At 38.1% G+C, this 24,677-nt stretch overlaps 2 protein-coding genes across 2 annotated transcripts; one reads left to right on the top strand and one right to left on the bottom strand.

Annotated features, from left to right (window-relative positions):
• Nucleotides 1-798: 798 nt before the first annotated feature.
• LOC139848564 (uncharacterized) lies at nucleotides 799-1,804 on the bottom strand. The gene is made up of 4 exons (XM_071838289.1): nucleotides 1,785-1,804; nucleotides 1,228-1,726; nucleotides 899-988; nucleotides 799-807 (listed from the first exon to the last, which is right to left on the bottom strand). Exons 1-4 carry the CDS (start codon nucleotides 1,802-1,804, stop codon nucleotides 799-801), a joined length of 618 nt encoding a protein of 205 aa, XP_071694390.1.
• A 9,019-nt stretch (nucleotides 1,805-10,823) lies between these two features.
• Nucleotides 10,824-11,831, top strand: LOC139848565 (uncharacterized). Its single transcript, XM_071838290.1, has one exon. It carries the CDS (start codon nucleotides 10,824-10,826, stop codon nucleotides 11,829-11,831), a length of 1,008 nt encoding a protein of 335 aa, XP_071694391.1.
• The last annotated feature ends 12,846 nt before the right edge of the window (nucleotides 11,832-24,677 follow it).

Consider the following 24,677-nt stretch of genomic DNA (forward strand, 5'->3'; position numbering starts at 1 on the left):
TTAATGAACTAAACTCTAAACCTAATCATTTAGTGTAAACCCTAATTATTTAATGTAACCCTAACCCTAATAATAATATTATTATTATTATTATTATTATTATTATTATTATTATTATCATTATTAATATTAATATTATTATTATTATTATTAAGTGTATATATTACTTATTAAAAAGTATATACTCTATATTAGTGTAAATAAATTATAAATATGAGAATATATATAAAATGATTAAGTAATGGGTAACAAATGTAAATTTATAAAATAGAAAGAAAATGGTAGGATCAATTGAGAGATTGCTTCTAAGAGGACCTCCGGCCAATAGGTAAAAAAAAAAAAGACGCCATGAAAATGGTAGGATCAAATTTTCATGGGTTTTAAATAATGGCTGGTATTCAATCTAGGCTCTAAAGATAAGTTAAGTCGCCAATAAATTGACGCTTGCTGATAAATCACTTAATAGAGCCAGATGCATATATATAAAAAAACAACGTACATTGAAAAAAAAATAGAAAGGAAATAAAAACGTACCTTAGAGTGTAGTGCGGGGCGCAAGGCATAGGATAGCTAAAATGTCAAAGAACATGAAAACTCACAAACGAACAAACAAGCAACCATACAAATATGACATACATACATGACATATAACCCAATAAGCATACATACATAACAACATACCAACAAGGGACATACCTACGAAAAAACATACAAACAAAAATACATACATAAAAACGTACCTAAACATACGAAAACAAACCAACAAAGGACATACCTACGAACATACATACCTACAAACTAACAAACCTACACACACATACGTACATAAAAACAAAACATACTTAACCATACATACATACAAACAAAACACAGATACCTAAATCCAAAACAAACATACCATAGGAACAGAGCAGGGCATAGAAAGAACTAACAACATATACATACAAACCAGCATAAAACAACTCAAGTCAAACACAGACCTAAAAACCTACACAAACCTACCAAAAAAAAAAAGCACCCATGCCAACAACCATACCAACGCAAGCAAACAAACAAAAACAAAAGAAACCAAAAGCAAACACAGACACCAAAAATCTACTCGTCTATTCTAATTCTAGTCCTCCACGCAATCCTATCAGAAGTCATGTCCTCGGTCAACAAAAGCTCCTTCAAGTCCAGCTTTATTCTATCCTCCCATCTACGAGTAGGTCTACCCCTTCTCCTTACACCGTCGACCGTAAGTGCCTCGACTCTCCTAACAGGGGCAGTAATAGGTCGCCTCCTCACATGCCCAAACCAACGAAGCCGTCCTTCTCTTAGCTTATCTGAGATGCTTCTAACTTCCAGGTTCTCCCTGAAAACACTATTTGGAATCATATCTAACCTGGTTTTACCGCAAGCCCACCTAAGCATCCTCATCTCTGCCACCTTCATTCTTCTCTCTTGCGCCTTCGTCATGGGCCAACACTCTGATCCATATAACATGACCGGTCTAATTGCCACCTTGAATAATTTCCCTTTCAACTTAAGGGGGATCTTCTTGTCGCATAAAACCCCTGTCGCTGCTCTCCACTTCAGCCACCCTACCTTAATACGGTACGAAACGTCTTCGTTAATCCTCCCCGATTTGTGGAGCACCGAGCCTAGGTATCTAAACGAAGTTTGTGGATGTAAGATCTGGTCTCCAATGCAGATGTTCACTCCATCATCTTGTACATCGTCGTTCCTATCGAAAACACATCTAAGATATTCCGTCTTTTGTCTACTAATTTGTAGACCATTACTTTATAAGGCCACCCTCCATTACTCTAATCTTCTATTAAGCTCCTCCTTGGATTCTGAAACAAGCACAATATCATCGACAAAAATCAAGCACCAAGGGATGCACTCTTGTATCCCTCGAGAAAGCTCCTCAAGGATCAAAGCAAAAAGAAAAGGCTATTTAAACTATATAAATATTTTCCAGTAAATTATGATATTTAAGTTAATTATTTAGGTCATAAAATAATTTATAAGAATTAAACTTAAATTATGTATTATTTAATTATGGAAACAAGGGGAAATTCGTAATAAAAATATATACAGTAAATAAAAATAAATAAATATTTTTTATGAGTTCTTAAACATTTTTTGGATATGGGAAAATTATAAAAATTAATTTATGGGTCGATTTAATAATTATTGTATAATTAAACTCTTTTATTATGTAAATAGAGGGTAAATAAGGAAATAATTATAAAAATAAATAAATATTTTATTTAATATTTTTCTACAGGTTTATTAACTGTAAGAAACTTACAAAAATTTTAAAAATAATTATTTATATTTATTTGGTATTTTATGTAGAATTAAACTTGTTTTGTGATTAATTTAAGAATGGAAACAAATATAAATACAAAATTGTAATAAAATTACTTTCTTAAAGTTTTATACTGATTTTTATAATTAACTAAGACTATAAAAATTATGTATATGATTATTAGGTATTTAAGTAATTATTTAGGTATTTATAGATAATATTGAATTAATTAAGTACTATGTTAATAAGTATCTTGTAAATTAAGTAACAAATAATATAACACATTTATGTTATATATATTGTATGAGATAATGATTATTATATTATAAATATTAATTAATCCATGTCATAAGTAAGTAATATTAGCTTGAATAATAATACATATATAATTATTAAACTATTAATAGTTATATAATACAAATGGTAACTATATATATATGAATAACTTAACTATATAATAAAAGATTATACACCTATAATATGTGAACGTTATAATCAAGATAACGTGCACTATATACAAAACTCACCGCTACATATGGCCTAGGGTGGTCCTTGTTGCCTAATGGGAACCGCTTGTTGATTTCGAATGCCATGACATAGATTCTGGTCAAGAATCATGGGCGCCCGGTAACAACTGACCATCAGAGTGACTTGTATGATAGCAACGAGATTTGGGTAAATGTGTATAAAGTCTTGTTATAGATTATAACCCGAACTTTCTATAATTAGAAAGTTACTATAAGTGGAAACTTTCCATAAATAATAGCTTTCCGAAAATGGAAATTATTTTAGAAAACCATCGTTATTAGTATAATTATTATACTTAAGTCTTTTAGGCAATATCTGATCATGCATTCTATCTCTAGGTTGAGATTCCGATCACGTTCTTCTGTTCAATCCATTTCTCTTGTGGAATAACTCTTCTGTGCTACTAAGGTGAACTCATAGCCCCTTTTTTTATACATATTTTAATGTATTTTATAAATCTTGGGGTGAGACACATGCTTGCTTTAAATGATTTACAATTTAGACACAAGTGCCTAAACTTTTTTATATGCAACTTCATGAGATTATTGTTAACTTGTATTCTTGCATGCAAAATCCCCGCCATAATATCGTTAATTGCTGGAATTGTAATGTTGCAAGTTTAATTATTGTGAGTAGGCCTATTGAGAGTGACGTCTCTACTCATTGACCGATCGTCAAGGGGGTACATAATAATGATTACCGACACCCGTACAGTGTCAGGGGTTAATGTTTAGCTCGATATTATAACTCATGGCATATTGAATATTTTGATATTTTGAAATAAATCTTGTGGTCTAAAACTTATTAATTATTAAACCTATGATGTTCACTCAAACTTTGTGTTGACGTTTTAAGCATGTTTATCTCAGGTGAAGAATAGTTTATGTGCTGCCCTATGTTGATTGCTTGCTGTTGAATTGGAGTCCACATTATTTACATTTTATCCTTTGTTAAACATTTATTACATTTGGGTTTACCATGTAAAACAATTCATTTTCCGCTGCAATTAAATTACTGATTTTATTAAACGTCTCATTTAGAGTCGTTCTCGTTTATATAACTGTGTGATGATATTGGAAAAGTCATATTTACCCCCGGCCCTATTTGGGGGGTATGACAGTTATCTTTGCCATCATATGCGCTTGTGAAAAAGTAGTAGCAAGTCTTGCAATAGTGCGATACTCAGGTCGCAAAATTTCTACAAACTGTTGCACTTTGGACTGTTCGTCAGGTATCCACTGATGTACAAACCTTAAATTGTACATAAACTGCTCAAACGCTTCATCGACAGTCATGTCTTCAGTCATCGTCATTTGTATGAACTCTTGCTTCAATCTATTGATATCAAATGCAGTGCAGTACTGCTCCTGGACCTTTGCAGCAAATTGTTCCCAAGTGACCTGATTGAGTTGCTCTTCAGACAACGAAGCTATAATTGTATCCCACCAAACCATAGCTCGATTCTTTAACAGTCGGCTGTCATAAGTTACCCACAATTCTGGTTCACATTGACAGGCTTTCAATGCCCGTTCCACTTCCCTTAACCAGTTCATTGTCACAATCGGATCGCGATGACCCGAATACTCAGAGGGCTTGCAGTCCATAAACTGCTTGAACGTACACTTCTTCTTCTCCTTCACTACTTGCTGAAACATAGGAGTTTGAAATGGATTCGTTGTCGCATACTGATATTAAAGAGGGTACTGGTATTGTTGGGAAGTTTGATATGGCATTTGGGGTTGAACTTGAGGTTGAAACTGGGGCGGTTAGGAAGCACTACCAGACGGGCCAGATGTATACTGAGTACCAGTAAACCCTGGGGGTATCGGTGGATCACTTGCTTCAGACACCACAGTTGAATGCCTGATTTGGGCCTCTAGTTACTTCACTTTTTTTCGAGTTTCCTGTAACTGACCTTCTAACTGTTGAACATAATCATCTGGGTCACGTTCTGGACTATGCTCCACTGATGGCGCTCTAAATATTCCGGGTCCGGGAGTCACAGGGGCATTGTTATTTCTGGTCTGGTCAGCCATACCTGTCTGCAAACACACCATCTCACAAAAGCTTAGTTGATATCCTGTTAGCACCTATCACTAAGCACAATCACCTAGGCACATATTTCTACATTCACTTATTCCCCACTCGGATGTTTGACACGACACATTCATAAGTTTGGGAGTAGGTCAAGTACACAGTGCACATACTGCCAAACCTATGCTCTGATACCAACTAGTAACACCGTACTTTTTACATACACATTTTTTTTAAGATACTCACAGCGGAAGACTAATTAATTACATATCATATATTATTTACACAAACATATGATTACACAAAACACGGGTGTTACGTTATTACTACAAGCCGTTTAACCATATAGTTTATTACAAAACACATCAGAGTGACACTGTGTCAAACATCCGCAGCTGCCCGGCAAAACTCACCAAAAGCTGCTAATACACACCTGCAGGGCAAAACACTGTGGGGGATTTAGCATAACGTTAAGTGAATGGAAATATCTAGGTGGACATCACTACAAGCATCAAGCACAGCTTATAGGCACTGGTCACTAATCACTTAAAGGCATACACAAGAGGACCAGCAACCCATAGCTGATCAAGCTGGAATATACCGATAGTCCACACTACTGAATCACTGGTATAGTCTTCCAGACGTGACACACTCGTCATTCATACTACACCACTAATCAGTAACACTTGGACCTAATACTATCACCCTAAATACACAAGGTAAATAGCATTGACCTCTTACATTGCACAAAACACCTCGACGTTCACTGGGTGCGACATAATCACATATAGTCACTGTACTAGTCACAGACTCATTATACAGTCTAATTAAGCATGGCACGGATCACTATACTTGTCACTGTATAATCACATCCATAAAGATAATCCCACTCACCTAGAAGCACAAGTACTCAGTTGTCTGATATCACTGAGCCTTCACCTTTCCGTTTATCACTTGAGAAAACATCACATAATATCCCAAGTTAGTATAATATTTAAGTGTTGAATCACACTTCACATTTAACATAAAATATTCACAAAACAGATAGGGTTTTCGAGCACCACACAATTTTCGAACAGTATAATGTTTTCAAGCAATATACATTTTTCGAGCAGCAAAAGGTTTTCAAGCACACTCTTTTTTCGAGCAGAGTTCTCGAACACAATATAGTTTTCGAGCAGTAACAGGTTTTCGAGTTTAACGACCCGTTCATATCGATTATAAACGATTCACAATAGTTGATTACATCGCAAGGTTCTGACCTCTATATGATACATTTTACAAACATTGCATTCGTTTTTAAAATACAAACTTTCACTTCAATGAAAGTTGACAGGCATGCATACCATTTCATAATATATCCAAACTATAAATGACTTAATAATAATCTTGTTGAACTCAACGACTCGAATGCAACGTCTTTTGAAATAAGCCATGAATGACTCCAAGTAATATCTTTAAATTGAGCAAATGCACCGCGGAAGATTTCTTTCATACCTGAGAATAAACATGCTTTCAAGTGTTAACCAAAAGGTTGGTGAGTTCATTAGTTTATCATAAACAATCATTTTCAATAATATAATAGACCATAAGATTTCTATTTTCATTTTTCATAAACATCATCTCATATCAGGCATTTCTCACAAACTGCATAGAGATAAAAATCATTCATATGGTGAACACCTGGTAATCGACATTAACAAAATGCGTCTAGAATATCCCCATCATTCCGGGACTCTCATCGGACATGATAAAATCGAAGTACTAAAGCATACGTAACCCGGATGGGGTTTGTTAGGCCCAATAGATCTATCTTTAGGATTCGCGTCAATTAGGGTGTCTGTTCCCTAATTCTTAGATTACCAGACTAAAAAGGGTGATATTCGATTCGATAATCCAAACATAGAATGTAGTTTCGATTACTTGTGTCTATTTCGTAAAACATTTATAAAAGCAGCGCATGTATTCTCAGTCCCAAAAATATATATTGCAAAAGCATTTAAAAAGGGAGTAATGATACGCATACCCGATCAGCTCGTATAGCGTATCAAGCAGCATCGCCACTAGGAGTTACCAGACCGCGCCAAGGCCTGAAAGACTATGCTTATTGCATCGCGCTATCCTTGTAAGCGCGCATAAGCAGCGGCCACATGACGGGCGATGTTGGGGCCTGAAGGGCTATGCTTATTGCATCGCGCCATCCCTGTAAGCGCGCATAGGTAGCGGTCACATGACGGGCGATGTTGTGGCTGGCAGAGGACACCTGCCAGACAAGAGTCAGAGCCGACAAGAACACTTTTTACTTTTGTCGGACCAGCTCGCCTGAGAACGTACTATTTGCAGGACACGATCTGTTTAGCCTCATTACGTGGCAATAGAAGACAAGAAAGGTTATCCTATAAATACAAGACTTCGTTCACATAACAAAGGATCTGGATTCCCCACCTTCATACACACATATATTCTAAGAACAGTAGCGCATAGCGCAAATATACCCGTGCTACCGAACTCATAGCATCGCACTAGACATTCTTGATATACAGGTAACGTTCTATGAACAGAAACCCTATATTACAGCGCGAGCCATCTATGACCGGACTACCCGCTGATGGTGGGTCAGACGTTTTACCACCCCTGTTGAGATCAACATCTCGCAAGGGGTTATTCACGGTACTCCAGACCGGAGAGTTAAACTCAATTGACCCTTAAATCCCCCTTATCGATGTCCAGCATGGACCGAACCCGACCCGATTATTCTATGCTTGATCATTTGGCACCATCCGTGGGACAATCAAGTTAAAAGATTTTGATTTGATCTTTTTTCTGTATGTCCACTAACAACCCGCTTGTTTCCTCTTTATATACAGTGACAGATATTGAGATGGCCAACAAGCAGGAAGTACCAAAGCCCGCTCAAGCACGAGCTACCTCACCTACGAGACCTAAACTCGCCGCCATGGGGTCGGCAGGAACTTCTGACAACGCGCCGCCAAGGGGTGCACAGATGCCTCCCCCTAGCGCACCGGCATCGTCCTTTCGGCCTCAAACACTGCGAGCACGGGATTCGTGCCCGTCTATCCGACTACCGAATCTGAGCGCAACAGCCCTAGCCATACCAATAGCCCTGCTGGCTCGCAGGGCGCGCAACCTTCATCGTCACCTAGAAGGGATGCCTCCCCGACTACACCCGGGTCTAGCGCAACCACCTTCGCGCAGGGCACTTCGTCTGTAGGAAGGGGGATACCAGCGGAATCATCGGCCAGGACACGCGAGCAACGCACCCAAAGTCAAGCCAATTTGATTCATGCTTTGATGAATGCTGCACCGGATGATATGGCGCATGAGTTTGAGCATCTGGGAAAGGCTGAGCTCATGATTAAAAACCTATACGCGGGGATGAAGGGAGTTGTAACACCCCGTTTTTCTAAACATGATGCTCGGGGCGTCATTTGAAGTCCAAGAATGATTATTTAATAGTTAGGATGTAATGCATTGACCACGATTGACTTTGGGATGTTTTAAAAGTGAAATTGGAGTACATCAGGTAAACTGTCGAGTTTGAGTGCAGTTTGTCGCGTTCTGGTGCGTCGCGTTCCGTGATAAACATGCTTGTAACGAGACAACTTCTGATGGTGATTTTCGTCTACTTTGTCGCATTTGAGTGTTGTGTGTCGCGTATTGGTGTCGCGAAACGCGACAAGGTGTCGCGAAACGCGACAAGGTGTCGCGAAACGCGACAAATGTCGCTGTAATGACTTTATTAACCCATTTTAATGGAATATTTTGAGGGTGTTTTGGTAAATTCACTTATGGCCGGTTCTAGAGCCATAAGACTGATTCAAGGCTCATATTATCCTCATTTTCACTCAAAAACACTTTCACCTTCAAACCCTAGAGAGAGAGGAGAGTTTTAGAGAGAGAGAACTCCATTTGGAGAAGAAGGAGGTTGTTTCGGGTCAAACCTCAAGTGTTAAAGTTGTTCATCTCGTCAACGGCATCATTTTGGTGGTATTGGTAAGTCTCAACTCCGAATTTCATCTTTGTAATTTGATATTCAAGTTTAGGGTTTTGAGCTAGTTAGTTGTAAAACCCATTTAGGAGGTGAAATGGGTAATTGTAACTAGTTATTGTTGATGTTGGTGGGTTTTGGGTTGGTTAATGATTTAACCATGTTTAAGGCTTGTATGTAGCTTGTAATCACTAGTATTAGTGATTTTAGAAGTGTTGGAACCACTTTGGGTGTATTTTGGTTAACTAATTTTGAAATGGGTCAAAATTAGAGTTAAGGTGTCATATTGGGCAAGATTGGTGTTTAACGCTTATGCTTGGGTTTAATTGGCATATTAGGACCATTTTCACTTGTGTTAGTGATTGTTGGTTAGTTTTGGCATGCTTTGAGCTTGGAAGTGCAATTTGGGTCGAATTTACACTAGTTGACAATTTGGGTCGATTTGTAAATCCACCTTAATTGTGTTGTTGTATTTGTGTTAATGGAATAGGTACTTTCCATTGGCGTGTTGCGGATTACTTGGTTGCATTCATCAAGGCTTAAGGTGAGTGTTAATATCCTATGTGCATATGTATGTGTAGGATGGGTACGGGTCGGGTGAAGTGGTTCTCGATCATAGAGCTCACTTCACATATAGGTGGATTGATGGACTTGTGTATAGGTCCAATTGGCACGGTTGTGCGTTTTGATTGACCACCTTTGGCTAGGTGCACACTTTGTGTGTACGTTATCACATGGGCGTGTGATGTGGATTATATAACCCCAATGGCGAAGGGTTAATATTGTGAGTGGAGTATTTATACGTACGTGTATATGGCGTATCTATTTGTGGGTGTTATGGCATGAACCATCGAGCCGGTAGTGCCATAACATGTGTGCGATAAGATGTGAACCATGTACCGGTAGCATCGAGTGTGAACCACGTGCCGGTAGCACTATAAATATAATGATGTGAACCACGTGCCGATAGCATCGAGTGTGAACCACGTGCCGGTAGCACTATAAAAGAGTGAGACTCAAAGGCGTATGGTGTGAACCACGTGCCGGTAGCACCATAGCGTTATGGTTAACCATATTATGTTGTTGGATATTGTTTAGCATGTTAAATATTGTATACGTATATTGTTGTATTGTTGTGATGTAGCTAACCCTCTGGGTGTAGCTCATTTGCGTTGTTCACCTCGTCGTTGGTGAACTAACTTATACTTTGTTAATATCTTTAGCTTGTGCTTAGAGATCGTACGGTATGCTTAGTGTAGTTGCCTTATACTTGGATGCTTCGGTATGCGGTATTTGACTTTTGTGTGGCATGTCCATTTTATACATATATATGTATGTAGTATATTATCACTTACTAAGCGTTAGCTTACCCTCTCGTTGTTGATATTTTTATAGGTTCGCATGCTTGGCGGCTCGGGTAAGCTTGGGGATTAGAGATCTTGGCTAGGTTGCTTTAGAAGATCTTGCTTTTGGACTCGATTAGGATTTGGGTAGCGTAGTCCCAAATCACCATGCTCGGTTTTGTGTAAACGTAACTAGTCGGGTCATAATGATTACAATCGGATTACGATTTAATTAATGAACCATTGTATTAGGGAGTTTAAATTATTTATGTATGTTTTAAGTTCATTGAACTTACTTTGGTAACAAATATGTTTTGGAATTAGTGTAATGGGACCTAAAGTATTATTTAACGCGTATTAAAAGGAAAAATTTTTATGGGCCGGTTTTAATACGGGTTGGGTTGTTACAGGAGTGCCTGTTAAACCCTCATTTGAAACAGCGCCTACTGGAGAAAAATTCTCGGCGCACATACTAAACTATGTTTCTACAGCGCTGCCTGTGATACCGCTAACCTTAGGATACTATGATGGATTCTCAGACCCTAATTACTTCTTGCAAAAGTATGAAGGTATAGCGCGAAATCAGCGCTGGGCTGACGAGACCAAATGCATGGAGTTCCCGCCGTTACTAGAGGGCGTGGCTCGACAATGGTTCAACAACCTACCAACACCAGCTATAAGCTGTTATGATGATCTGCGGACGAGTTTCTTGCTTAACTTTCACAACATGCGCGCGACTCGAAGGACGCATGTTGAATGTCATGACATCAAACACGAGAGAGGGGAGTCTTTAGGGCAGTTTATCGACAGGTATTGTCAAGAGGTAGCTAGAATTCCCAACTGTACAGAATCACTAAAGTTGTACGGTTTCATACATGGGATCTGTCGGGAACGTCACGTGATGTTGTGGCAAAGGTTGAGGAAGCGCCCTCCAGAAACATTGGCGGAAGCGCTAAGGGAAGCGCACGAGCACATGCGCGCCGAGGAAGACACCACAAGGTACTCAAGTTACAAGGGCTCGGGCAACGGTCGGCGCGATGGCTACGATTCGCCCAGGGGTGGACGCCCGTCAGGTGGTTTTAGGAGAAGCCAACACGACTCTAGCCCCTACCGCCACCACAGCAACATTCACCACAATGATAGGAAACACCAGCGGAATCACCAAGGGAACAACAACAACCAACAACACCATCGGAACAGAGACAATGACACCAGGGATAACAAACAAGCTTTGATCAGGAGTCTCACGAAAATCCTGAAGGAGATTTACGTGACTGAGCCAATCTCCAAGACGTTTGAGAAGCCTAAGCGCATGTCCGAGTATGTGCGACGGGACAAGTCGAAGTTCTGTGACTTTCACGATGACTTCGGGCACGAAACCAATCACTGCAAAGCATTGGTTGATAAGGTAGTTCCATGCCTCAAGCACGGAGACCTGAAGCATTTGAAGCCGGGTAAAGACGAGTCAGGAGGGTACAAGAAGGAGGCCGAAGGAATGGAGAAGGATAAGGTCATTTACGACCTTTCGTGGGAAAAGAAGGAGGTTGAGAAGGAGCCACTGCTGCCGTACGAGAACTTAAAAGCGCATCTCCCACACGAGCCCATTTTCGAAATATAATGCGCTCCTCTGGTGGTTGAAGGTTATATGCCTGAATGCACGCAGCACATTGACAAAATTCTTATCGATACTGGCAGCTGTGTTAATGTTTTGTTCCATCATTGGTTTGAGAACCTAAACTACACCATGAAGCGCAACTTGAGGAAGGTGAAACAGCAGTTCAGGGGGATAAGTGGGGACCCCACATGGTCTAAGGGGATACTAGGGGCGGCACTAACCTTGCGCGACGATGAGCGCAAGGACAGAGCGCGTACGACGATCTTAGACTTCAGAGTGATACGCGCCGAATCGGAATACGATGCTATCCTTGGGCAACCGGCGCTCTCACATTTCGCCATCAGCGCCTGTCTCTACCAAGGGATCATCACGCTGCCCACCCCGCTCGGAGAAGCTACGCTCAGGTTTAAAGTTACCGCGGATGACTTTCGCCTCCGACAGGTACACGCTAACAAGTTTAATAAATCATTTTGAAAACTCACAGGTTGCACATGGTCGCTAACAGTAAAGACAGCGCTTGCATACTTCGCTGGATAGAATGCAATAAACGCGCAACTAGTCTGCTCGCTTACCGCATTAAAATGAGCACAATCTTACATAATCCGAAGCATAAGACGCATATTAGAGTGCGCCAGCACACATACTCGCGCTTTCGTTGATTTGTAACACCATTTGACTGGTTTTCACAGATCCGAAGTATTCAGGATGCGGCAAAGGCGACGAAAGATGGGGCCGGCTCTTCTAGAGCTGGAAATGACGAGGAAGACGCAATTGCCGGCGTGGACTACGAGTTTGAAGAATACAAGGATGAAAAGTTGAGAGAGGACAGAGCATGTGGCAATAGCTATTACTGGAGTTAGGAAGTTTGGAAGTTTTTAAGCGCACCATGTTTAGCGCGTTTTAAATTTGTAATGATGACAATCCTTAAGCGCGTTATACGCACTATCTATGCATGTTTAATTAATTGTCTCCAAGTTATCGTCTGCCATAATCTTTGTACCATTATATGTAAAGTAGCTCTGTAACTTGAAAATGGTGCGCACAATCTCTTAGGTAGCGCACTCCTGCCTTTGAAGGGTTGTTTTCTCCGGCACCCGTGCGGCAGAAGCTTGTTTGGCGACAAGCTAGTCTATTATAACCGGACGGTTAAGCGTCATTGGGTTGACCTAACCAACCCGCGCAGATCTCGAGATCTGCAAGTCATGACTATAAACGACGGTGTTGGTCGCGCCTGACCTCAATCCTAAGTGTTGGCGCACTTAGAAGACTCCTGATGCGCACACACGGATACTTAACTTAAGCATATATTGTGTGCACAACAATATATGTGATGGGTTAAGTGTTGACATGCCTCGAGTATAATTACGATGAAAATCGATAAATACTTAGCCAAACATTTTAACAAACGATCTAACGCGCATGATCATACGAGAACCGTGAACATAACCCATATATTTGGCTGCGCCGATTTGACAGTTGTAATTTAGAAAAATATTAGCAAAAGACAGATTCAAGTCTACACAACTTACGGCTCACAATGCAACATGCTTAATATATAAATTGCTCGCGCACGTGTAAACTATTAGCGTGTTATAACATGCAAATTACATGCAACATGGACAAGTAAACAAGATAAACTTTCATTATCATCAAAAGAGTAATTACATTGTCAAAGAAAAATTAAAAATTCACAACGGGTCCTTTAATAAACGATCAGCATCAGCAGTTGGGTCTTTGGATAAGGCCACTAGTGAAGGGACCCTGATGTTCGTCAGCGTCGGCTCCATAGCCCTACTCTTCTGTGCGACAAGAGGATCTACCTCCTTGGCAATAAGGGCATTCAAGGCCTCAGAATATTGGACGAGAGGCTGAACCTTTCTCTAAAAAACGAGCCTCTCCTCCGCCTTGAAAGCGAGAACAACATCAACAAAAAGATCGCTCACGTATTTTGAGTCAATGGCACGGCCAACAAGCGCGGGGAGACCCTTCTTCAAAGTCTCAAACTGACACTTGGCCGTGTCACGATCAATCTGTCAGGCGATCAGTCAAATTTTCGCGCTCTTTTTCCCAAGCCCTCTTTTCAGAATCGAGGGACTCGACCTTTTTAGTCAACTCTTCAACCTGAGAAGCCAAGGATGCCTTCTCCTCAGCTAGGACCAATGAGGCGCTGGCCGCCTCATTGTGAGCCTTCTGAGAATGTTCCAGATCTGACTTCAGATGCACGATACGTTCACGCAACTGTTCAACAGACAGGGCGCCTGGTGAAGAAGAGCCAGCGCCGTCCAAACGAGATCTCGACTCTTGGAGGCAGCTTTTAGAGCGCATCAAGTTCAGCATAGCTAACTGAACATCAAAACGCCACGCCGCCTCAGGCGATAGATGCCCGAAGTAGTTGGGAAGCTTGATCTCTTTCAAAAAATCGAATTGAGAGGTCGCTGTATCTTCCGGGATAGACAGCAAGTCATTCATACCATAAAACTGCATAGGAGCCCCTGCAAAGGAGGAGATAACTGGTTAGCAATGAAAAACGGGGCAGCGCAATGTCCCAACACTTGAGAAGTAAAATTACCTTTTCCTTTCTTGGCGCTCTTGCACTTACACCCACTCTCGGACGGGGGCTCACTTTCCCTGCCCCCTTCGATGTCCGTCTGATGAGAGTCATCACCTGTATGACTCTCGCGCTGATTGGCGCTACCAGATCCGCTGGCGCCAATAGCGGCACCACCCTGGACTTGCCCGTCAATGTCCATGTCCTGGTCACCCTGATTCTTCATGTCGGGCGTCTCAGTATGAACGCCCTCGATGTCACGCGAAGCAAGAAGTCTGTCTAGACGCATCTCTGCAAATAAGACATGCTAAGTTAGACACAAGTGAGAGAAAAGAAAATAAATACAAAAATAACGCCCATCTGCCGCCTACCGTTATCATCAGCATCTAAGATAACCGGCATGGCAGGCGGATAGGGACACATGTTAGCAACCCGTAAAATATCGAAGCTATATGGACCGATGGGGAGTTCGCGGTTATAAAAGTGAGCAAGTCTCTGTCGGTCAACCGGAGAAAGGGGAGGCCTAACGTTTAACTCCGCACTGATAGCGCCAGTATGCCACACGTAGATATTTCTATATGCGAGCGGAATAAATGAATCGTCGACAAAGAAGAAACAGTTCTTCCACTTCCTGCGCACCCCGGCTTTCAAGCACCCTATAAACATAATCCTATCGTTGAAAGAATACCAGCTCTGTTGATTATTATGACATGAAAATACGTTCTTAAACAAGTTTAGTGAAGGAGGAAATTGATAGTGCCGACAAATCATCTCGAAGAGAATAACGCGACATGCGCTATAAGGATGCAGCTGTCCGATGCCAACATTGAAGTGACTAAGAACCTCCATGAAGAAAGATGTGGGAGGATAGCGCACATTCCCATCCAGCATAACCTTCCTACATATGGTAACCTTACCATCGACAACATCACTAGCGTGCTGACCAGCTAGGGGCGCTACAGGATTCAAATCAGCCAAAGGTGGGTACCACTCCACCAATTGCGCGACTTTGCGCTGCGTCATAATAGACTTGATAACCTCGCAATTCGGAGGCTCAGAAGTAGAGGAAGAAGACGCCATCTATTAACAAATAAATCAAAGAATCGTAAGAAGAGAGGTTAAGTAAGCGCTAACCTGAAAAAGCTAAAAGACGAGGTCGAAGTAGTAAGCTGATAAGATGTGCGCGAAGACGAGGAGCACAGATGAAGTAAAAAACGGAGAAAGGTGATTATGAGGTATTTATAGGAGAGTAAAAACCTGAAAGAGGCCCCAAGGGAAGTTAAAAATTGGCGGTTAAAATGTCAAAGGCGGAGATTAAGCCACGTGCCGGAAGATAGAAAGGAGGAAGCCAAAGGCGACGAAGTCGGCGGGATGACAACTGTAGCATCTGACAAACCGTCGCTTCGGTTTCCTGCATTTAATGCAACAGGACAAAATACTTTTTAAATACAAAAGAAAGAAGAAAATGGCGGCGCGCAGCGAAGAGTAGTAGAACGAGTTACAAGTTGAGTTCAACGCCCCGCGCTATGCCAGCGGGCACCATTGAACGAGAGTTACAAGTTGAGTTCAACGCCCCGCGCTATGCCGGCGCGCACATTGAACGGTAGTTAAGAGTTGAGTTCAACGCCTCACAACATAAATATGCGCATCATTGAACGATAGATACAAGTTGAGTTCAATGGCATGCGCCGAAGCTGCACATACCATTAAACTGGGGGGACTTAATGATACGCATACCCGATTAGCTCGTATAGCGTATCAGGCAGCATCGCCACTAGGAGTTACCAGAGCGCGCCAAGGCCTGAAAGGCTATGCTTATTGCGTCGAGATATCCTTGTAAGCGCGCATAAGCAGCGGCCACATGACGGGCGATGTTGGGGCCTGAAGGGCTATGTTTATTGCATCGCGCCATCCCTGTAAGCGCGCATAAGCAGCGGTCACATGACGGGTGATGCTGTGGCTGGCAGAGGACACCTGACAGACAAGAGTCAGAGCCGACAAGAACACTTTTTACTTTTGTCGGACCAGCTCGCCTGAGAACGTACTATTTGCAGGCCACGATCTGTTTAGCCTCATTATGTGGCAATAGAAGACAAGAAAGGTTATCCTATAAATACAAGACTTCGTTCACAGAACAAAGGATCTGGATTCTCCACCTTCACACACACATATATTTTAAGAACAGTAGCGCATAGCGCAAATATACCCGCGCTACCGGACTCATAGCATCGCACTAGACATTCTTGATATACAGGTAACGTTCTATGAACAGAAACCCTATATTACAGTGCGAGCCATCTATGACCTGACTACCCGCTGATGGTGGGTCTGACGTTTTACCACCCCTATTGAGATCATCATCTCGCAAGGGGTTATTCACGGTACTCCAGACCGGAGAGTTAAACTCAATTGACCCTTAAATCCCCCCTTATCGATGTCAAGCATGGACCGAACCCGACCCGATTATTCTATGCTTGATCATTTGGCGCCATCCGTGGGACAATCAAGTTAAAAGATTTTGATTTGATCTTTTTTCTGTATGTCCACTAACAACCCGCTTGTTTCCTCTTTATATATATTAACACACATAATTGTAATCGAACAAAAATATATATATATATATATATATATATATATATATATATATATATATATATATATATATATATATATATATATATATATATATATATATATATATATATATATATATATATATATATATATCGTATGTTTGTTAAAATTATTATAATACTAAGATAATATTAGTAATGATAAAAATAATAATAATGATAATAGAGTTAAAAATGATACTTTTAATATTAATGATAAAAATGATAACTTTAATAAAAATGATACTTTCAATAAAAATGTTAATTTTAATAATAATGAATACTAATAATAATAACTATAAAAATAATGATTTTACTAATAATAATAATGATACTAATATTTATATTAACAACTTTAATGATAATAATACTAGTAATAATAATACTAATAACAAAATAACAATAACAATAACAATAACAATAACAATAACAATAACAATAACAATAACAATAACAATAACAATAACAATAACAATAACAATAATAATAATAATAATAATAATAATAATAATAATAATAATAATAATAATAATAATAATAATAATAATAATAAATGTAATAATAATGATAATACTTAATAAAAATCTTAATCTTAATAATAATAAAAATAAATATAATTATAAAGTTCTACCTTTAAAGCTTTTCCCAAAAAAATGCCTCAGACCAGGCTCGAACCCGCAACCTCTCATTAACCCAAAACACCCCTTAACCATTCGACTTTCCTTGTTTTTCTGATTTGAACTCAAACTTAATTATTTATAACCTATCGCCATCCATCATCATAACATTTCCTAACCTGCTCTATTAAAAACAGTCGATGAGTCTCAGCCCAAAAGAAAACCAGACATAGGATCCGACCCAACTGCAATTTCATAAGCCACACATTTTTACAAACCCAATTCATAATTTAATGGCCTGCGGTCCAATTCAAATCAGTCCATTCATTCAGTCCATTATACTAATTAAAAGAAGCCCACTAAAACAGCCTGCTATATCAACCGGTTTCCTTGCTTGCTAGCTGTAAGTTCATCTCACGTATTTATCATCATATAACACTTTTATTAAAACAAGTGGGCGGTTTGTTTATTCTCTGTCGCCATTATCCCTTACTTTTCGAATTTGCAGCAACAACCGACACAAAAAGATATTGAGTACCAGCGGTATGTAGAAACAGAAAATTGAACAGCGAGCAGATTATAGAAACGAGTTTTCATTAATAATTTACTATTCATCATCTTCATTAATTATTGTTCAAGTTGTTTTTAAGAAGGATTGCAAACAGGAAACGGCAAAAATGGAAGAGATTCACAAAGTGACGGTTTTTGGGCTGTCTTGTTTTCGAATGGTACAGGAGTATTAGCCGTCACACAACAGCAACAATTTATTGAAAAGAAAACAGGAGCAGGTACAGTATATAGCTGGTAATGGTGCTTGTTATTGATCCAAAATAGAAATAATTAACAGCAATTTTGATTAACAAAACATGATGGTATTTTTCGAACAAGAAACGGGAAATAAAAGCACAGTAGCTTGGTGATTCACGATTAAGTTTAGGAGAGAGAGAGAGAGAGAGAGAGAGAGAGAAAGAGAATTGATGAGAGGGATGGTGTTCGATGAAAGAGATGTTCGAATTGTTGGGGATCGGATTTACAGCAGTAGACAGAATCAGCTGAATGGTGATTAGCGTTTGATGGTGGTTTAACTCGAACAGTAGTTATATTGGGTGGTTACGAGGATGGTGAAGGGCATGATGAAGGTTCATGGCTTAAACCAATACAAAAGAGAAGATATAGGGAGAGGAATGGTTCTGTGAGTGGTGTTCGAAGAAGAAACCAGGAAGAATAATTAGCAGTAAAAGGGTTTCGATTTACCAAATAAAATAGTAGCAGCTAGTGGTGTTCTTCATCTTTCGATCCAAACAAAACAATAATAGTGGTAAAGGTAATATGATGTTGATGGTGATCGTCTTAGAGGTGATTGCTTAAAAGTTTAGAATTCGACATAATTGATAATAGTGACTACGAGTAGATGTATTTGTATTCAATGTTTTAGATCGTGTTGATGTTGAGTTATATGGTGATTGATAGGTGAGGTGGTGATGGGTTGGAGAAAGTGATGCAAGTTTTGTTCGAGCAACACATGAAACAACAACAGACGAGCAGTAAGTAGTGAGTTCTAATAGTGGTCTAGTGGTTGAACAAGTATAGAAAGAAAATAAAACTTTGCAGGTTGTTTCCATGGTTTGTTATGGTGAGTTCAAGAAAGGAAATAGAAGAAATAGAGAGATAGTTACAGAAATATTTAGGGGATAGTGTAGGTGGTTAATCAATCATAAAACATGAAATAGAAATAGATATATTACAATTGAAGTTCACGGATCCTAACAAACTAAAGCAATAATATAGTATGATAAAATGATGTGATGGTAATCAGAAATATGCAAAGACAACACACAAAATTCCAAATATAGTAATATGCAAATATCTAATAAAAAGAGCGTGTGAAATGAAAGTAAGCAGCCTAAGATTTGCATGATTATGCCGACAGTTTTGACACAGAGATTATATCGTGTCCATTGCTAAACAGTTAACATATAACTGTGTTCTTAAAAATCCGAAGTTTTTAGATTAAATATATTTAATTATTTCAATCAAAAATGTTTGAAACCTGATCAAAAATGTTCGTTAATTATTTATTTTATGTTCCAAATAATATGTACGGAGTACTAAAATTTAAACTAAAAAAGATAAAAATATTTTCATCAAACCTAAAATCTTCGTAATCTATTTACGGATTAACTTTTATTTTAAACCCTCATAAATATATATTTAATCTATATGAACACTAACGAACTATCAACCGAGTATTACAATTGTTTACTATTTAAGCTCTAAATTATTTATATATACATATCTATCGTTCGTGAATCGTCGAGAATAGTTAAGGTCAAATGCATTCATGAAAAAAAAATAGTTCAAACATTTTGAGACTCGGTTTAATTGACTTTGCTTATCGTGTCAGAATCTTATAAAGATAAAGTTTAAATTTGGTCGAAAATTTTCGGGTCGTCACAGTACCTACCCGTTAAAGAAATTTCGTCCCGAAATTTGATTAGGATGGTCATGGCTGACAATAAGTATGTTTTCATGAAGCATACGAGTTATAAATTAGAGTTTTATCATCATTGAGTAATATGGATAAAATAATGCGACTACTCGAAGAGTACGAGTGAAGCTATCACAAAAGAATGAAATGAGTAAATGCAAGTTCGTCTTAACCGGTGATGTAGTCACGGTTGATTTCTGGAATTTAAGGGATTTAGAGGAAATCTTCGTATTAAGATTTGGTTCACCGATAATTAAGAAAATTAGAATCTTCTTTGATTAAATGCAATAATCTGTTTCGATTGCTCTGTCGGATATTTCATTATAAATGAACTTCTTCCGCCCCATTATTTCCACAACTTTCATCTTTTATACTTCAATTCATATTTTCGAAACATTTGCCAAATTATCAGAAGTCACTGGAAAAGATAGAATTATCGAGAAAATATATTCTTGATTTTGTTTAGAGATTTAGTAGAATGTAAGAGTCGTGTAACATGGCACATGATGACGGTAGGGTCTGTGAATCATCACGTTCCATTAGAAACTCAGCATGACTTACTGTAATATAATCACGTTGATCAAGTGTCATTATATTATACTAACTCACGCTTCAGTCCCCAACATTACTTACAAAAAAAAAATTCATAATTTAAACTCGAAAGTTTACATAATATAGAAACTAACAGTTTCCTTTATGATGTAATACAGATAACGCAAAGAGATAAATGATTTCAGATAAGGATAGTTATGAAAATATCTTCAGAAATATCGAGGATATTTATAATGAAAGATACGATGATATCTTAGAATTTCTAATATCGGTGGATGATGATGAAGATTTGTCCGTAAAGGTTTAGAGTCAGGAGCAAGGTATTCATTAATGACTTCAGCAGATACTGAATCATTTGGATTCTTTGAAGGCAGGTTTAACCTTTGTGATTTTTCCACAGCCTCCTTCATGGTTTGCTTAATCCGTTTTCCAGTACCAACATTTCTGAGCTTTGTCAACATACAATTTTTTTATCATCAAACTTTTGGATGTTAAAGTCGTTTACAGTTTTTGTTGCTTCATTCAACTTTTCAAAATTCAGAGTATTGATTCGCAGACTGAGTGCTTTTCAGAATTTCAGAATGGAAGATCATAATTCTAAGAGATGAATGTTATATGTATACATATAACTGTTGGTGTAGAAATGCTGTGAGATTCGAAATACTGATTGCTAATTCCCGGTAGTTGGTATGGCAATTATTGTTACAAGATGTAGATGAGTACATGATAGGGTTTCAATGAATATAATGATTTTTTTGGAAAGTCAAAGATCAATGAAGTTGTTGGTAAGTTTACTGCTAATGTGGTGGGATATAAACGGTTCTCCGTAACAATGATGAAGGGGTAATCTTTATAATAAGGTTTATTCGAATGAAAAACTGAAGTTGATTCGTTGGAGCTGTGACAAAATTGACTAATTTGAAAAAGAATTGCAATGTTATTTTCGGTAATAACAACGCCAAAGGAGCTAGCACAGATACGTGTTAAACGTTTACTCAGGTTCCGAGTGTTTTCAGGTGCATAACTATATGCATCAATCTTTTCTTCCGTAGATGAAGTGCGGTTGGTTCATCCTCTCGATTGAGGAGTTTTCAAGAATCATGAAAGGTTTGAACGCAGATTGTAATCGTCAAGATACAAATGTGGTTTAAGATGAAATCAAGTGGCAAACTTGAAGGAATGTTTAGTTTCATATGTTATAATTAATATTTTAATTCATTTTAATTGTCCAATGTTAATTGTCCACTGTTAGTAGTCCACAGTTAGTAATTCAATAATTCATATGTAGTTTGATATATATATTCGAATTAATTAATACGTGTCGTGACCCAATGTATACAAGTCTCAGACTCGATCACAACTCAAAGTATATATATTATTTGAGAATCAACCTCAACTATGTATAGCTAACTCGAGCATTACCGCATATAGAGTGTCTATGGTTATTCCAAATAATATATATATGACGTCAATATGATATGTCAAAACATTGTATATGTGTCCCGATTTATCGGACGATATTTAAAGTGCATAAAATAAATAACAGAAATTAAATGACGATAAATAAAATTGCGAGAATTAAAATTTGCGATAGATAAATTGCAATAAATAAATTGCGATATATAAAATGTAATACGGAATTAACAGTTAGCTAGGAACAGTTAGCTAGGATTTTGTTAGCGTGGATTCTTAACAAAATTTCTCATAGTTAATTTGTTTGTTTCTAACAAATTTTATTTTGTCAAATGTTTTCTTCATTATGCCACTTGTTGGATTCTGGTAGGTAAAAATCCAAATATGAAATTGAATGAAAATGGTTATTCTGTGGTGAACGGATTCATATATCTGAGGATGTAAGTAGGATAGTAATTGACTGTTGAATCAGATTCGAAGAATGTACAGTGTAACTTATTAATGTGAAATTTAAATATTCCTCGGGTATTACCTACCCAATAAGATATTTTCACCATTAACAGTTTGTACAAAAAAAAAAATTTTAATTACAATCTTTATGAAAACATATATACATATATATTTACTTCAAATGTAATCATGGATTTAATGAGTTAATATGATATTAAACTCATTTGATTTACCGTTTAGAACAGAATATATAATCTCTAAAACATTAGAGATTACATAATCGCCATGTCGAACGAAGATAAATGATGTAGAACGTCATGTAGAACGATGATTATACTCGAGGTACAGAATGAGATGTTGAGGCATGTGATGTTGAAACTTGGGTTGTTGGTGGTACTGGTGTTAATGTTGGTGGTACTGTTGGTGCTGGTGATGTTGCTGAAGCTGGTAAGTTTTGCACCATATTCTCCAAATTGATTACTCGAGTGCGAAGCTCGTTGACTTCTTCTATTATTCCGGGATGATTGTCGATCGGAACGAGCGGATGAATAAGGTTAAGAATTTTAGATAGAATATATTCGTGGCGAGATATTCAGGAAATGAGGGTGAAGATGGTGTTTCAGACTGGTTCGCCGGTAAGTGCTTCAGGTTCTTCACCAAGAGGGAAAGTCGGTGGATGGAAGGGATTGCCTTCTTCGCTTCTCCATTGATTAAGTCGACTACGAACCCATCCTCAATTCATCCAGAATTGATGATGGCTGATTGGTTGATTCATTCCGGTTATACTGCTTTCGGAGCTCGAGTGAAACTCCGTATCGGAATCCGAGGGACTTGAACTAGTGGCGAGTTCCATTTCGTACGATTGAATAAAGAAATTTTCGATAGAAATGATTTTCAGTTATCGGATGGTATTCTAATTACATAGAATATCTATATATATATATATATATATATATATATATATATATATATATATATATATATATATATATATATAGAATAAAAGATTTCGTAGATTACGGAGGAATTTGCGGAATATATCATGCAAAGTTTACAGTAACAGATACGCTAAGATATGAATTTTGTCTATACACTATTCATGCAATCAGTACAATAAGATGTGTCTAGACTAAAAATGATAAGGTAATTTCCTAAGGAATGATTTCCGACAAAAATGATAAGCAAAACTTTTGACATGCAGACACGGTCGAAGTCCAGACTCACTAATGCATCCTAACAACTATCAGTTAGACACACTAATGCAAGACCTGGTTCGCTAAGACCACCGCTCTGATACTAACTTTAACGACCCGTTCATATCGATTATAAACGATTCACAATAGTTGATTACATCGCGAGGTTCTGACCTCTATATGATACGTTTTACAAACATTGCATTCGTTTTTAAAAGACAAATTTTCACTTCAACGAAAGTTGACAGGCATGCATACCATTTCATAATATATCCAAACTATAAATGACTTAATAATAATCTTGTTGAACTCAACGACTCGAATGCAACGTCTTTTGAAATATGCCATGAATGACTCCAAGTAATATCACTAAATTGAGCAAATGCACAGCGGAAGATTTCTTTCATACCTGAGAATAAACATGCTTTCAAGTGTCAACCAAAAGGTTGGTGAGTTCATTAGTTTATCATAAACAATCATTTTCAATAATATAATAGACCACAAGATTTCTATTTTCATTTTTCATAAACATCATCTCATATCAGGCATTTCGCACAAACTGCATAGAGATAAAAATCATTCATATGGTGAACACCTGGTAATCGACATTAACAAAACGCGTCTAGAATATCCCCATCATTCCGGGACTCTCATCGGAAATGATAAAATCGAAGTACTAAAGCATCCGTAACCCGGATGGGGTTTGTTAGGCCCAATAGATCTATCTTTAGGATTCGCGTCAATTAGGGTGTATGTTCCCTAATTCTTAGATTACCAGACTAAAAAGGGTGATATTCGATTCGATAATCCAACCATAGAATGTAGTTTCGATTATTTATGTCTATTTCGTAAAACATTTATAAAAGTAGCGCATGTATTCTCAGTCCCAAAAATATATATTGCAAAAGCATTTAAAAAGGGAGCAAATGAAACTCACTATACGATATTTTGTAGTAAAAATATTCATTCAACGAAA

Source organism: Rutidosis leptorrhynchoides, chromosome 5 (genome assembly GCF_046630445.1).
Source record: "Rutidosis leptorrhynchoides isolate AG116_Rl617_1_P2 chromosome 5, CSIRO_AGI_Rlap_v1, whole genome shotgun sequence".
NCBI classification, from domain to species: domain Eukaryota; kingdom Viridiplantae; phylum Streptophyta; class Magnoliopsida; order Asterales; family Asteraceae; genus Rutidosis; species Rutidosis leptorrhynchoides.